Here is a 17,603-nt window from a genome sequence, read left to right on the forward strand (position 1 = left end):
CCCGCTGCTGCCGACAAACGCCGGACTGTTTGTCGTGCATTTGAGGAGTATCCACTTCCTCCTCTGCATGAAGCTGCAGGAAAGACAGAAACATGGGTCCTGCATCATAATAATTACAATTACAAATTAAATTACTTAAAACAAAAAGGGAACCGTCTCAAATCTCAGAGGGATGGCCAATGCACTTGAATAACAATTACGAAATTCCCCATTGCATCCAAAGCAAAGCTTCATAATGAAATCCACTATTTGCTGTTATGACAGGAAGCAAACGAGTGCATGCTTCAGGATATGAAGAAAAGGCCCAAGAGTATGTAATTAAAAAGGAACATTTAAATATTGTGAGAAAAGAGCAGAATAAATGACCTCTTTAATAACACACATCACACAGCCAGCGGGCTTTTGGGCTGCTTCCAGTTCTTCCCATAAATTCCATAATTGTATGATATGCTAAACTGTTGGCTTGCGTTCACTCCAGGTTGACAGCTCCTTTTGAAAGAACCAGTCTAACTAGTTCAGTCTGACAAATAGCCTGTTGTGTGTGCTGGGCTTTTGATAGACATTTGTGATCTTTGTAGCTGCATGGATTGCATGCTAACACGGAAAACACTGAATACAAGCAGCATGTGAACAACCTATCAACCAGGACAAAACCGATGCACTTTTATTCTTTAAATAACTGCAATCAGCAATAAATACAAAGGCTTTTCCTAACTTTATCTAATCCTTGTGAATATTGTTAAGGGTTAAAATTGGTGATTATTATCATTACTATTTGGCCCAATCAAGGGTGAGAAATTTCATATGCTACAACTTGTTTTGATCAAGCCCATTTATGTTACGTTACATCAGCTACAATAACACTGGGGAAGTCTGGCTATTGAAACTCTAATATATCCCATGATTTTAATGCTCAAAGTTGGTTATAGAAAATATTGTGCCAAACAAAAGATTTGGGGTTTAGATGGTGATACTAATAAACTAGTGCTGTCAATAGATTAAAAAAAAACTAATTCATCTCAGTTTTCTGTAATTAATCGCAATCGGATTCATCACAGGGTTACTGTGGATTAATTTTTATTAATCACGATTAAATATCATTCATTTTTTATCGATATTAATCACATTTCTTTTTGCATGAGCAAACAGACTAATATCGTTGAGAACATGCGCTTTACACGGCTTTGGTTCCTCGTCTCAAGCACTTGAAGTGCCTCCCCAAGAGTGACAGAGAGAGAGGGGACAAATGTTTACCGAGTCCCCGACGCTCCGTGAGTGGTTTGTGGCAAGCTGGGTGACGCGTTAGCCAAAGTCCGAGCAGCATCCCCGACTAACGTATGCTTTGTGTCAATGAGATATTTTAAGCTGGAAGTCCTGCGGTGAAAAGAAAAATCCTTCTTGCACAATGTGCATAATACTTTGTTGGTCGACTGTTCCGTCTTGTTATTTTTTTTAATACTCAAATTTCCCATCGAGGGGGCCGATGTTGGTTTATCATCTTCCAAATTGAGTTGATTGGTTCAGCTGCCCGTCACTACCAGATCTACTGCCCGTTTGCGCATGTGCGAAGGTAACTCTACTTGGACAAACTGCCCAAAATGAGTTGACAGAAACATTTCAGGGATTTTGAGTCATTCTGCACTCCAGATGTGTTAATTGTGTTAAAAATTTTAATTGCTTTGACCATGATGGTGTTAATTTTGACAGCACTTTAATAAACACATATCCTCTTGTAATGCATGCATGTGGCACAGTTTAAATGTGGCCTACAGTGTGTTTGTAGATTGAGCAGCTGAGTATGTGAGCTGGACCCATGAAAGTGCAAAACATTTTATTCTGCTGACTCACTTTTGGTGTCTTTGATTGTACTGGATGATTGAAGTCTGAAGAAACAAGACGTATTTACAATTTAACAGTTTATCGATTTACCAAAAGAAGGCCTCAGTAGCACGCACAGCCACAACAGCTGCTGTGGGATAGCGTCCCATTCGTCAACCAGCATTTGTTGCAAATCAGCCAATAGTTGTGGTGGTCACTGGCACAAACTGCACACCTAAGTTTTTGATCCCAGGATTGAGGTTAACACCTTGGGTTTGCAGAACAGCAGCTTGAAGTTGTCCTGTGGTCCTATTCAAACATGGCATGCATGGAGCAGACACCAGCTGACCACTGCAGCAGGCTCCGTGCTCACAAGTGCTGCTAACTAGGCATCAATCAGGCACCTGATGGCCAATCAGAAGCTCCAAGAAGAGTCAGTAGCAGCGTTGGCAGAGACGATTTGTCAAGTTTTCATGGGTACCACCCATGCTGCTCAACCCAGAGACACGTTTTCCTTGCAAATGTGGCAGCATTTAAGGGGAAATAAACATGATTCAAAAGGTGTAACATTTATTGCCTATAGGCATCGTTAAAACAAAAAAAACGAATGTTTGAAACACAGATTTTCTTGCTTCTTATATTAAGTTTAGCTGATTCAAACTGGTATGTTTGTCGGTTTAACAGAGATTAAATGTGTTTGTCCAGCCTTGAAAATCTCTTATGATTATATCGTGTGCTTAAGTTATGACAGCTCAAAAATGCTGAGAAAACATATTTTTGTCTTATTACTCGAACATTTTCATAGTATAAAAATGTCCTTTTTTCAGGTTTTGTAAAATATACCAAAGCTATTGTACAAAAACGCAGCTAACTCTAAAAAGGTTTGACAGATTTGATTGGCTTAATATGGAATGGCCTTATTCATCCCACAGAATACTTGGATCAGTCCAGCTTGAACTATCCTTTATTTACCGCATGCAGTTGTTCATCCGTCATACTGGGCAGTCTTTTCTTCAGTTTTAGTAGATCCTACAGTAGCTGTAACACTTTGATCCGCTCAGTTTTCAAGGAATTGCTTCTGAAATGTTCTGGTGAGCCCTGGCTGCTGAGGTTTTGAGGGAAATACCAAGTCCAATTGCAAAAGGTCACAGACATCAGGTGGGTCTCTCTGAGAGAGCCAGGCCCTTATTATAGGCACTGACCTGTGAAATATCACATAGCCCGTGAGCATGCTCAGCAAAATGATGCAATTTGAGAGGATGTCACTCTTCAACCCCAGGTGACCCCATCTTGGCACAGTGGGAGAGGCGGAGTCTGTAGCCAGGGACTGATAATGCAGACTCATCTCTCTCTCCCTCTTCATCTTTCTGATGGTCTCCTGTAGTTTCACAAGGGGATCCCCGCCAATAACGCTTTCCACACCACAGGTGGAAAATATTTCCGGTCCCTTTCCACTATTTCCAGATTATGAGTGGAAATCATTTCATTTAGTTTTTAATTTCACAGGAATTTATCGCTACAACCCAAGATGTATCAACATAAATGGTGAGATCAAAAACACTGAGGTTTGGAGAAACCATCGTTTCCTGTGCAGGTCCAATGTTCCCCATTATGTCGATGCAAAGTCATCCTATACCAGCACGTGTTTTTAAAAGGGTGTTACACTGATTTACAGTAGTTCTTCCACTTACATTCTTCTGTGTGAGTCACCAGAGACACACCACCAGAAAAAGGCCAAACTGAAGCAACAGAGGTTGATATAACTCGACTGTTTGGCTCAAACACCATCCTATATTTCCTCTACAACCGTTCCTAGCTTCCTCTTATCACCACGACGGGGTTTGACACTGTACTCTCATGACTATTTCTGACCTTTTGTTAAATTAGTGACGCCCCCCTTCAGACCTTTGTGTTCCACGTTGCAAAGCAACTAGTGATACACATACACACACCCACCATCTAACTTTTGCCTAATATTTCATAATCACTGTCATTTTCAGCGACACTAATTTCAGGCAGTTATTCACATAATGAACATTTCTTCACACCAAACATCATTACAACTGTAATCAGGATGTTAATAGGGGACCAAAAATGAGAGAGAAGAGAATGCCTCTTTTTTTGTTTTATCAGATCAGCGTTAATTTGCTGAAGGCATGAATAAGACCAATTAAATCAAAATAATTAGACTCAAACGCCTCATCGTTTGGTGTAAAAATTTCCCTAATGAAATAGAACTGACTACAGCATTGTTCCCCCGAGGATGAAATGACAAAAGTCAGATAGTCGCTACGTGTTTATTGGTGGTATGGTGTTATCATTTAGAGGTCTATTGGGAGAAAGTTGTTCATTTTCACAGATATTGATTGAACTACCTCAGACCACAGAGATAACATAATAATTGTTGAGCCGGGAGGTATTTTCATTGTGGACAAAGTGAGGCAGTTAAAAGTATTAAGGCCATCCACAACACTACGTTGTCAAACGTACAGAAAAAGCTCCTAGAAGCACAAATGATAACGCCAGTTGTGCGTGTGGATTTTCAGTGACATCGTTTTTAAACATTTGACAGACAGAGTCCAATCACAGCCTCAAAGCTGCATATCTAGCTGTCATAAAATTAATTTGTCACCCTTATCAGTCAACATGCAGGCCCACTCATTATCCACATAAATAATTATCTTTAATACAAGTGTTACTGGCATCTCAATTTTAGAAGTGGAGCTGCGTTGTGTTCTTTTTCTGAATTGTCATTTAGAAACTGTAGCCTCTCTGAATGTTTGAATCATCCCACTGAATGACCTTTGTCAGTTATAATTAGGCCCATAGATATGGCTAATAGATACTCCACAGTACAAACTCCTGATGATATTAGCTGCTGCAATCAACCATTCATCATTGCTTGTGCCTGTCCAACTCAAAATTGTGAGCTCAACTGTAATCAGCGATTTATAAAAGTAGGAATAATGCAGTTTAAGACCTCATGCAGTTTGTGAATAGGTGCATGTAAAATCTCCAGTCATCTGATCTTAACTTAAACTCCCCATTTAGAAAGTGAAGGTAACCTGTCAGCCAAAACGACACTTTAAAAAGTACGCAGAGGTACCCGAGATGTACGAAAACACTGAACAGCCATCCCATTACTCCTACATTAGCTGAAAAAGTCATGCCGTGAAGCTCCCAGCACACAGTTTTTGTGCTAATGTTAACACCTGCGTTATACAATTTGGCATCATTTTAAAAAGTTACAATTTCTTGTAAAAAAGAACAGCGGTCGACAGCACTGTACACAATGATAGACTGGAGTGTAAAAAGCGAATGAATGATGCAGAAAACAGATTTGAGATGGGAAACAGTTCTTGAAATACACACAGAGAGAGAGAGAGATGTGCAGGAAGTGTCATTTTTATTGTGGTGAAAGCAAAACAGCAAAAATAAGAGGGAATTAATGACAATGTTTATCAATTGTGAAGCATAGTTTGGATCTTTTGCTGCTGCTTCAGTGAATTTTGGTTGGAGAGAGACAAAACATGTAGCTTCAGAATCTGTGAGCTGTCGGCTTTAAGCACCGACTGCGTGTCCGTGTACTCGACGGGTGAGAAAGCCGACATCTCACAGATTCTGATGCATCGGGTTCGCGCTTTGTGTTTACGTCTTTGTGTGGAATCCGTTGAAATAATTTTGTGAGATAGCTGCATTTCTGGCAAAATACATTTATATTTAAAAATCAATTCAGGATTTAATGAATCGATATCGCTCTGTAGAAATTTAGATTCACAAATGTTCGTAAAGTCTGGCTGCATGGCTAGGTGCTTATTTTTATACACGTGTGACAACGGGAATGAAAACAGCTGAATTCAAAGTGATGTGGTGGAGGTGTAGCCCAGGACTTTTGTGCATATGCCAACGTTTCTGGGAGTGACAAGTGAAGCTATTGTGAAAAGGCTGCAGTCTTTCTAATGACCAGCAGGGGGCGATGCCTCTGTTAGTGGTACAAAGGTCTGTGGGGGAAGAGTTGACCCTCCCTCGTTGCGTCTGTATTCAAGACACCAAGATGGCCGGCTGAAGATTCACAATAGGTCTTCACTAATCAGGTAAGCAACCATTAATTTGGTCAGCTGATTCACTCAGCTGGTCTGACCCTCAAGTGTAAGTAAGCATTAATGCTTATGTAATAATGTGATTTATATTCTCTTTTAATTTTTATGCACATGCACAGTATTTGTTACATAAGTACACGTTTTAAAACTTTTATCCTGTGTGCAGCTCAGTAAATCACTTCAGCTGACTTTGAACCAGGAAGTAAATGAGTGCTTGTAACAGCTCAGTTGGCACTCTGTCACGAGTGAGGTCAGCTGAAATGATTAAAAGTATACTTTGTCCACTGGATGTAATTTGCGCTAAACATCTTAAACCTTAATTTATATTTACAACAATATACGAGTCGGAGCTGCTTTGAGCACAACATAAAACTTGACTTTTTCACTGTGTTTTGCAGTGGCACAAAAAGAGATTAACATCAGCTCATCCTGAAGCTTTCCAGCTCAGTAATTCAGAACCACACCGTGTGCACAACTTCAGTAAACTCACTGCATAGTTCAGAGAAAACAACTGCTGCATAGGCTTGTTTTGCAAAAAGTACAAGTATAGGAAATGTCAAATTCAAATGGCGATAGGAGTGAAATACAATATGACTTTGTTGTTGGCGTTAATTTACCCATGTCTGAATACCTGCAAATGAGTACAGGGCTTGTCATATTTGATAAATTCTCATCCACTGAGGGACAAAACCCCAGAGACCAGATGAGAGAGGCTGGAAAACTTTGAAGAACTGTTTTGCTGAGTTGATTTATTGTCAACAGCGAACAGCTCGCCTTCATTTCTTTCCCCTCCGCCACGCACATATGAAGGCTGCTTTGAAAATTATGCAGAGACAGAGTGATCAGCTTTCATTGTTTAAGGTCAGGGTGTTCATTAAAATTGACAGACTGACTAGGCGATACTTTGAGGTGTTGGCAGTGCCTTGACCTTTGCAAAAAGACAGCGTTAGTCTTGCCGTTTCGGACGTCTTCCCGTAAAGTGATAAACATTCTCCGCGGCTACTCCTCTTCAAACTGTATCAGAGCTGCGATCTCAATTAGCTGGCACAAGAAAGGCCCATCATGGGTGTGGGCTGACACAAAACAGGCAGATTTCTCATCGTTGAGCGATTCGAGAAGTACCTTTCTTCAGCTTCCTCTTAGCTGCTGACTGCTTGTAGGTATGTGAGGGGACATTAATGCTGATCTCCAAACGTTTTTCTTGTTCATGTTGTTTTACCTGAATAAATCTTCACCTATAGAATTCAACTATTAACTACAGCGGTGTCAAGGTTTGTATTAGTTCAGTCACCGCGTGTGCAGAAATTGGCTGGTTAACAAAGGACGATAGTCCTGATGCCCACGCTGCTGGACGTCTACTCCTCACTTGTTGTGATGCCTCAGTAAACACTCTTCTGGCTTGTGACTGACAAATCACAACTACAGGAGGTTGCACGAGGCCTCGCTTTCTCAGTCAGATCCACCGCTTTCTTGTCAGGTCTGATTTTAAGGCACCAAGATGGTGTCGGTAAAAATCACAAGCATTCAAGCTCGTGTCCTCTAAGCTGGAATGGCAGTTTTTTACTTCTTCTATGGTTAGATTATGGTCGCTCTCTGCCATCTGTGGCTGTTATGACAGGGCATATGTTTGGGGATGTTTATGCAATGAGGACTAGGAAGTTGTACCTTATGTGCATAATGCAGTGTCCCCTTTTCCCCAATGCTTTCGTACAGAACTAAACAGAAGAAAATGTAACTGGAGTTTTATACTTTTACAGCAGACAGTAGGGTCTTATCACAAAACTATCATTTTATTATGTAAGTAGCATATGATAACACGATAGCATCTGCAGCCAGAGCCTCTGTGGTCGAGCTTACCGCAGGATATCAAGGGACTACTTTTTCTTTGCACTTATTCAAACACCAAACCACTGCTCCGTTTTGCCTCAGGATCCAAATTATACAGAATGTGTCTAAATGTCAGAAATGAGTAGCAGTCATTTTGTCATCACTTATCAGCCAAACTACCACTTCAAGCTGGACAGAGTAAGCAAACTTCAGAAGTGTAAATGTTTTCAGCTCTAAAGGACTGTCATCTCTGAAATCTGTGAAGAAAAAAAAAATGCATACAGATGGAATATCGCTGGTTTCTCTTCAGGCGAAGCTGCTGTGGTTTGAACTCAAGTTCAGCACAGTATCTCTGCTGAGACGGGCGAGTCAAAACGCAAATCTGAGCTGAAGAAGAAAGCTGAATGTCTCGGAGTTCTGAACAAACAACTTTTCATTTGGAACGGTTTATTTTGCATTCGATGTGAAGGCAGCCATTAGGGCGTTCCACTTTCACCGCAGACTAAAATGACATGCAAAAATACTGTTAGCTAAATCCTACCACCTTCACGTCATTGCCGAGCTACAAGTCTCCCAGTTTTGATAGACTTCATGTCAGCATCCAGCCTATAATTTAGGAATGTTGTGTGCTGAAAATTACACAAACAAAATGCATATGTCTCACAGCCAATCACAAGAGAGGCATCTATTAAAGTGCAAACTGGGACAGCTCATACATTTTTTTAAATCCATGGAGCTTACACATCCTGTAAGACCTCTTCAGTACCAACAAAAGTCATTTCTATGACATCTTCACAATATAAAGTGTATGGCCGTAGTGTGAACCTGTGGCAAACACTACTGAGCATGTGCAGCAGGCCACAAAACATGCAAGCAAACCCAACTAGAAAATGTTACTCGTGTGATGTGCCAAGTGAGCACTTAGCATCTCTGAGTCTTGTTTTCAGTTCCCCTTAATGCATTACACTCCCCCCCCCTCCCACACACACACACAGGAGTGTGATCAAACAGTTTGCCTATAAAAATTAAAAAAAGAAAAAATGTAAATGCTTTAAATTTGGTTAATGTCCCGCTCAAGGTTATTTTCTCATCCACCTCTGGACAGCTTTCAGCATGGCTGCCATTTTTAGAGCTCCATGTTCCCCTGCACTTGTGCCTCTGTAATGGGAACTGGATCACCTCCAGTGTGATCATTTCAACTTCATTTTCATTTTAAGGAAGCGGACAAGGGAAATGGTGGAATCCCAGAAAATGTGGAAATCATTTCAGATTTATTTATTTTCAGGCATTCAGGTTTTGCTGAACCCCCCTCAGGATATTACAGTAGCATCCTGCACTGACAGTCTCCGGGGGAGCTCCATTTACAGTGCAGAACCTCAGGCCAGTTGGAAACACAAGTTGATGTTTGGTCTCTGCACCAGTTTGCTGTTTGTGGTGAAATTATAGAGTTCACAGTGCAAGAGGTCAGGAAGGGATTTCAACGGATCGATCTAAAAATAGCAGCTGTGCTGGAAGCCATCTGGACGTGTCTGAGAAGATGTTGTCCAGTTTTAAATCATGTGTGTTTTTTGATACGTCCGTTTCCTGAATGCTTTAATCAAGTCTGGTAAAAACCAGTGATAACGTCAAGTTTAAAAAAAAAAAAAAATCAGCAAATTGGGACAGTTAGTTCTGCTTTGTTAAGTCATTGCTACAGGTGGTAGAAATAATCCCCAGGTGTCCCACCTGTGTTTTCCAAACCACAGACACGGTTCCTCTTATGACACCTATTTGGCATCTGCAGAAAGTTTGACAGAACTGGCGAGGTCACTGAAAAATGTGACACGTCATGACAATCCAGATTTGAAAATAGCCTACATGTAGTTTCAGCTCACGAGGGATGTGTAAGCCATCCTTTTTTCAGTGTATTTTTCCTCTTTACAAGCTCGCTTGTCTCACGAGTTTGTGTGTATGCGTGTTTATTTTATTCCCAGTCGGGGTGAAGAAGCTGAGTACATCAGATAATATTTCAGAACAAGAGCATGGCAAACAACCTTCTCCACCTGAGTGCCCCGTATGACTGTGCACGACACTAGAACAGTGTGTTCACAGCAGCAGAGGAGCAGGTGAGGACAGGACAGACGGATCGCAGATGGGTGGGAAATGTGACACTGATGGTTCAAAGGTGTAAAAGGGCACAACTAAAGGGCCAGAACGGAGAAACGTTTGTGTTGTGATTTTAACACAAATTGTGTTTTCTCAGATTAGCTGCTTATATTAAACTATCAAATAGCCAAAAACATCATCACAGGGCTATTTCGACTCCACACCACAGCTTTCAAACCATCTACTAGGGCTGGGCCATATCGTACCGTTCACGGTGATACCGGTATAATGTTGGCCAATGATAAGAAAATGAAATATCGCGATAGAATATGGATAAAACGCGCATGCGCGGGGCCTTTGTTTTCATGTGTACACGGCGGAAAAAATCATGGCGGCAATGGAGAAATGAGAAGGGCGAGAGCGGATCGTTGAATGAAACAGATGAACCAGAACTGGTTTGTAAAAATGCTGCAGCTTCAGTGGTGTGGAACTGGTTTAGCTTTCGTCCGTCAGATACACAACAAAGCACTATTTTTGGTAGCGCATGCTAGCGGGCCGTCGTTATTACCGTGTTTTTGGAAAATACGGCACACTTAAAATCAATCCTTTGATTTTTCTGAAAGTCGACAGAGCCCCTTATAATCCCGTGTGCCTTATGTATGAACTCTGGTTGTGTTTACTGACCTCGAAACGATTTTATGTGCACGGCGCTCGAAAATCTGTCAAATGTTTCAGTACGACTTTGCTAAACTACGAACCCGCACCACTTGATGGATTGTCGGAGCATTACGGCTATCGTAGGCGGAGCCTCGCGGAGTGATACGTACTGTGCTTCAACATAATATTACCGTATTGTGTGTGTTTAACCTCTTTTTAAGTTTTCTGGATATTATACATGGTTATGCTGAGGATATGTCGGCCAGTTTCCACTGGAAATGCCTTTTGGTTAAACTGTCAGCGAGGAATTTGCATTTGCACTGTTACATTTTTATATAACTTTAATGCACATAAAAAACAGCTGCTTGTTTAAGTGAAAATACATTGATGTTTTTTTTTGTTTTTTTTTGCACTAATAAAGTTGTGGAGTTGTAAAGTGTTTTGTCTCGTGTCAATTATATCGTCAGTTATATCGTTATCGCAAATTTCCAAATGTGTATCATGGTAACTAGTTTTGGTCATATCGCCCTGCTCTATCATCTACTTGTAAATATTTTATAGATAAAGTCTCTTGTACTCACCTCCAAAGTGTGCTCTCAGTGACGCTGCCGATATGAAAATCGTACAGCTTGGTTAGGATCAGGATCACCTGAAAAAGAGGGAATGTAATTGTTAGAATCTTTTTATGAGGCGGACAAAGCGATTAATGAATTCTTTACTGTAGCAGAATGGCGACTAATGCATGAATACAGCATCCCAGATTGAGGATGGCTTAAGAGGCAGAGCACTGGATTGCCTGTGAGTTTTTACTGAATTCAGTTTTTGCTGCTGGATCCTTCGACACTCCAAGTCCAGTGTTGACACACATCAGTTTGTTCAGAGTGCTCTGCTGATTGTATGCAAATAAAATGAATCGCAATCCTATTAAAGTCACTGTAGCTTGGAGTTGTTTCATTTATAAGAGTTGTTAGTTACGTCAGTGGTTACTGATATAATTCCAAGTACATTCAAAGAAAAAGATGCAGATTTAAGTAGCTTTAGCTTTTTTTAATGATATCAAACAGGAGAATGTTATCACTGTGAAAGATATTATTTTGAAATCAAACTGAAAGAAGACCCCAGAGAAGAACCACTGCATGCCGCAGTTATAACGTGCCCTGTCTGGGTTGAGCACACCTCAGGATCCCCAGAGATGTCGCAGAGGAGAAGACTGTCTAGCCTATCAAGCTTAAGCTGCTGTCACCTGTGGTGAAAAATTAATGCAGAGATTAAAAGGGCCTCCTTTTCAAAGAGCTATTCTCCAGTTGTAAGCCTTATGATCCCATCATTTATGACCCCAAAAATCAATAAGTTTTAACACAAGAAGCATCCCTGAGGTGATCGCTGAAAGGTCTTTCTTCCCTCAAAAGGTACATACTGTAAAAAAACCATTTATGGTATTTTGAATACTCTGCAACACTGGTTAGGAAAAGACTACAAGGCCCTGGAAGTGTTAGCATGTTGCTAGGTAGTGCTTTGCATAATTAGCGGTGTTTGCCACTTTCAAACTTCAAACTTGATGGAGCACGCTGACATCCTTCCCCCTGTGGAAAAGTCTGATCCAACAGTCTCTGTGTTCACAGCTTTGGTCTGGGCTCTTTTGGAGAGATAATCAGCAGGCAGGGCACTATGATAAGCACTGTGCGAGTCCTCAGAGCACATCGCAAAATGAAGGACTAGTTTGCTGTGACAGGATCAGTGGTCAGCTGTGATACTCCACTCTAGAGTAAAGGATCATAAATCTGTTGCTCAGGGACAGCTGGGCTGTAATGTCAGAGGAGAAAAAAACACTGTTCATTATACTTAACCATCTGGTCCCTCTACTTATGCTCACCTCTGGGTTACAGAACGCAGTCAAAAGATTTCTTTCATAGGAGAGCGAGCTCCTGCAATTGTCTTGGATTTATCACACACTTGACCCGACCTCACCGGGAGCCAAGCTCCTTTTACATAATAAGATGCTACTTTCACCCGTCAGCACACGTGTTTTTCGTAGCTGTACTGTTTTCCTTCTGACTAAATGACTATTGCTCCTTCTCATTAGCATCCATGTCTCTTGTTAGCATTCCCCTCCCTGCAACAAGCTTCTGCTTGTTTAAAGCAACCTGACAGGCCTGACTTGAGTCATTTGGCTGGGAGGGGGTGAAGGAGGTGTGGCCTTGACTCTTTTGACAGAAGTCAGCAATTGAGGCTAGATAAGCAGAACTTAGTAAAGAACCAGTTTCTTGGCTCCCCTGACCTCCTGTGGTACTTGTGTTCGTGAAGCTCGTGAGGCCCGCAGACTTCAAGGACCTTTCCACCTCTGGCCGAGCCTCACGCTCCCCACGAGCCCTATGAACGAGCCAGTCGCTCACCAGGGTCCTTGGATGGAGCTTGTGTGAAGATGTGCCACATGCCCAAGGGGTCCTCCTACTAACAATGCGAACATACAGTTCAGGCCAAACAAGATTGCAGTCCAGTGAGAGGCCAGTGCTGCATAGGAAGAAGATGGATTCCTGCCATTCGGCTCCACAACATCGCAAAACTTGGTCTTTGTGTGCATTAACATGATTATCTTTGTTAGAAGAGCACTCATGCATACATCTCTGCATGCTCATGCTTCTGTGGGCTTTGTGCTTCTGAGATGTGTGGCTGTGTCCGCTTGGGGGGGTGACACACACAGACACGAGTTGTCTCATCACCACATGACAGTCTGAATTTGAAATTCACATTGAACAACTGGCAGAAAAAAAAAAAACCCAAAGAAAATACTTTTGTCCTTTCAAATATTTCTAAAACAAATCTTGCTATGTGTCTCAAAAACATCTTTTCAGCCAGCATTAAAGAGAGTTAAAAAAAAAAATGTTTAATGCATTAAGCCTCAGCCCCGGATAAGAATAGCATGTGGATTTCAAAAAAACACCAGTCACTGTTTATTTACACACTTGCTCGCGAGCGTTCACGGTCTTTGTTGAGGCGCCGGGTGTATTGGAAGGACAAAACCGCAGCAGGCTTGAGAAACGTTTGACAGGGTGTCTGTATTTGAAGTGCACTCTCCCCTCGTGAGTCCCCAGCTGACGTGCTTATAGAATCAAAGTGTCAGTCACATTACCTTTGGATTTGCCTTGTTGCCTCAGCAATTAACCAACTGTGGTGAAAACATATTATTAGCAGAACTAAATGCCCCCCTTTCGTCATCCACAGAGTCAAAGTTCCAAACACAGTCTTGAATTTTGGCTCAGCTCATAGCATGTTAATGATGCTATTAATTGCTTTTCTGAGAAAATCTCAAGCGTTTGCGGAGCAATAGATTAATTGTGATCGTGACCTGAAGAGCCGTCACCTTCGATGTCAGGTAAAAACACAAGGCAGCATATCAAGTCTAAATTAAACCTGACGTTCTATAAATAGCAGTGCGTGTGTGTTCATTCGTGCTGAATGTAGTAATTACAAGGAATGGTAAAGCTAACGCTGCTGGCATCTACATTGGACTCATCGTAAGGAAGACACGGTGGGTTCAACTTGCCTTTTTTAGTTTACCTAAACCAACCTTTCTGAAAATAAGAGCAGCAAATGAAAATAAACAGACAACATTCGAGATTTGATCTTTCCCCTGCAAACAATTTATATCATTTTCTTAATTGTGCTTTTTAACACTTCCCAGAAATTTGGGACTGGCATCAAAGTAACAGATTAAAGCAAAACAAAAGATTTCACATGGAATCTGCTTCCAAACCACGTGCAACTTCCAACAAACAGCTCTTCAGATATTTTTGTACTTTGGCTCAAACTGTTTCAAAGACATCAGTTTTGTTCGCTGCAGTCGGAACAAAAAGCTCTCTGTGGCTTTGATTTCAAAATGTCATGGTACTCCAGTATTGACAGCCTCACACATCTGAAAACAAGCTTTTAGTCTGCAAACAAACGTCGGGATGGTCGACACTAAAATGGCAGCTGAAACCGATCATTATCTAGAAGTGATTAAGCTACCCCGCCTCTCAGTAGCATGTCAACGGCTGAGCAATTACGTTGTCAATTGGTGAGAGCTGTTTATGAGACACAATATCATCTGGTAGCATCAGAACTACAACTTGACATCAAGGCTGAGCTAAAAAAAAAAAAAAAAAACACAAAAAACACTGAATTCTTTGTCGCAGTTTGGAATGACTGTGGCAGAAAATGAAGCCATCGACTTAATGGTAAGTGGATAAATACAGTGTATGGGCCATAAATGGAGACAGAGTTGAAATAAAGACGTAGGGCAACAATGGAGAGTATCTGGCCCCAAATGTCATGTTTAGCTTTTGTTATCCCGCTAATGACAGAGCAGGCTGGGCACTATGGACGAGTATCTGTAGACTCACCCCTCTGGTCAATGGCTCAGGTCACAAGTACAGCCAATAGAACAATTTCAGATTGTCATATGGAAGTTAACATACGACAGCTATGGTAATCAATGTTGATGGTAATCAATAACCTTCTTTTCTTTATAGTCTTCTGTAGAAAAAACTACTTCTATTGACAAAATACGGAAAAAAAACCTCAACTTTAAACTGACAGTATTACACTCATTCATAAACCCAACATCACGGCCCAGTATTTGTGTTTCAGGTCCTGGATTAATATTCTTAGTGTCATTCATGTTCTCCCTATTTGCCTCAGTGTGTTATATTCTTAGTTTCTAGTCTCTAGTTTTCTCTCACTGTGCCTTCCCCGTGTTCCACGTTTAGTTACTCTTGTCTCCGTGGTCTAAGGAGCTTGGAAAGAAAAGCGTCTGGATTCTTGAAGACGTTTCACCTCTCATCCGAGAAGCTTCTTCAGTTCTAAGAGCAACTGATGGACAGTCCCAGATTTTAAGGACTCTGGGAACCTTAGACTACGATGACTGAGACCCTTCACAGACATCTTGTCTCTTTGTTTCATATTCCCTCTGCGGCCTCGAGGGCCGGTGTCCTGCTGGTTTTAGATCTCACCCTGAGTCAACACACCTGAATCACATGATTAGTTCGTTACCAGGCCTCTGGAGAACTACAGGACAAGTTGAGGAAGCCATTTAGCCATTTGAATCAACTGTGTTGGATCAAGGACACATCTAAAGCCTGCAGGACACCGGCCCTCGAGGCCTGGAGTTGCCCACCCCTGCCCTGCCTTTGTGACGGTCTCATGTTTCCTGTTTTATTTTGATAGTTCCTTGTCCTGTGTTCAGTGTATTCAGTTTTGCTTTCTCCTCGTCTCGTTATGTCTGATTAGTCCCAGCTGTGTTGCCTTACTGTTTCCTTTACTCACTCGTTACTGACTTGTGTATTTAAGCCCTGTGTTTTCCTCTGTTCGTTGTCGTGTCATGCTCCCTCATTGCTCTGGGTTTTCTCTGTGTTTCCTGATAACGCCTAGCTCTGTGTTTCCTAGTTTCCAGTGTTGGTTTTGTTTTTCTCTGTTGTAATATTCTGCGTTTTTGCCTTTTTCAGTCGAACCTTTTGTTTGAGCCGTGTGTTTGGGACCTAACCCTGCCTGCCACAGCCGTAACACGACAGCTAAATGTTTTGACCTATCTTAATATCCATTTCTTTTAATTCCAATTCTTATTTCTGTGTGTTGTAGGTGAGTCACTGGCTTTAACGGTTTCAGCATCTGTACACGGTTTCTGGAAGTCAAGTCAGACGTGTGGCAGAAAGCCTTGAGCCATCTCTGAACTGCTACAGTGCCAGACCTCCACATCGGCCTGAAATAATGTGAGAAGGAATGCACTTGAACCGACGTTAGACGCACCTTTAGTATCTCACTCTGCCTCTATTTGTACCATGTAGTGCAGGCAAGGCTAATACCACATGTGCATGTAGAGCACACAAATCCATCATTATGCACCTGAAAGCGCTGGCTACAAAGAGAACAAGAAAAACACTCAAATCTGTTCAAGGCTAAAGGGTCTTAACATCCATCCCAGTATAACAGCAAAGAAACCAAGGTTTCTGCTGAGGCTCCCCTCTGAATTTTGCAATTATCTAATCAGTATTAGGCACAAATTAAATACATGCAGCACTTTGGCGATGAAGGGCAGCAGTGGATGAAAGGAAGGGAATTAGGATGTAAAATGAGTTGTGTTTGCTTATGTAAATGCAGACCACTAGAGTATGCTGTAGCTGTTGATGTGTTGTAGTTTCATCAAGGCCGCGTCGGGGAGAAGACTGTTACTGTGCCCCTTCTGGACATCACTCACTCTGCTCCCTCGCAGCTCTGTCTCCTTCTCTGTCATGTTGCCTCTCATGCTTCCTGTCTCCACTGCGCACTGAATCATTTCTCCCCTCCTCTTTCTCTTTTCTCATTTATTCCATCCTTCTTGTGTCTTTCTCTTGACTCTTCTTCCTCACCAGCTGAATCTTTGTGTTTTCCTCCAAACTAAAGCCCCTTTATCTCTGTTTATCTGCACTGTTCTTCCGTGGTTTTACTTACCCCTCTTGCCCATACCTCTTATCTTTATTCTCCCGGTAGTTTCTCATATTCCCTTCCTAATGTGCCCAAGAGTCTGCTACTCACCTTCACTCTCATCTTTTCTGTCTTATCTCACATCCAGATTGCCCCACCACCACTCCCACCCATTTCTTTTACTTTCCCATGTCTGCTTTGTTTTCTTTCCTCCTTCTGTTTTCTCGCTGATTGTTCTGAGCCGAGCAGACAGGCATTGCCTTTGAGATGTATATAGACAGAATGCCTAATTAAAATCACTTTAAATGTAGTGCTTGTCAAACTATAGTGATGGCTGTGAATTTAGTGTGCTACTTAAAACACCTCTTCATTCCTTCATATCGTCGTTGCTCTTTAAAGTCATTCCTAATCAATTTTCTAACATTCGGCTTCAAATTTGATTAATCACTATGCACTCATTAGGCACTCGCTGTGTAAGATGACAGCTAATTGATCTTTAAAGCTGCAGTGATCAATAAATACTTTTTTAATACCAGCAAATCGTGTGTGTGTGTGTGTGTGTGTGTGTCCTTAGTGAAAAGCCTACAGACAGAATATCATCTAATTTGACAGGTTGTAAATATTCTACATATATTTTGGTTCATACTTGTGATTTTTATGCTCAAACTCAGTTTTCAT

At 41.5% G+C, this 17,603-nt stretch overlaps 1 protein-coding gene across 1 annotated transcript in view; it reads right to left on the reverse strand.

The window, feature by feature from the left end:
* Nucleotides 1-17,603, reverse strand: part of sorcs3 (sortilin related VPS10 domain containing receptor 3) — a 233,707-nt gene that overhangs the window by 135,108 nt on the left and 80,996 nt on the right. Inside the window, exon 2 of the mRNA XM_040033520.1 lies at nt 11,069-11,136. Coding sequence (XP_039889454.1) covers nt 11,069-11,136 — 68 coding nt within the window. The remainder of the gene's footprint in view (nt 1-11,068; nt 11,137-17,603) is intronic.

Source organism: Simochromis diagramma, unplaced genomic scaffold (genome assembly GCF_900408965.1).
Source record: "Simochromis diagramma unplaced genomic scaffold, fSimDia1.1 OVJJ01000571.1, whole genome shotgun sequence".
NCBI classification, from domain to species: Eukaryota; Metazoa; Chordata; class Actinopteri; order Cichliformes; family Cichlidae; genus Simochromis; species Simochromis diagramma.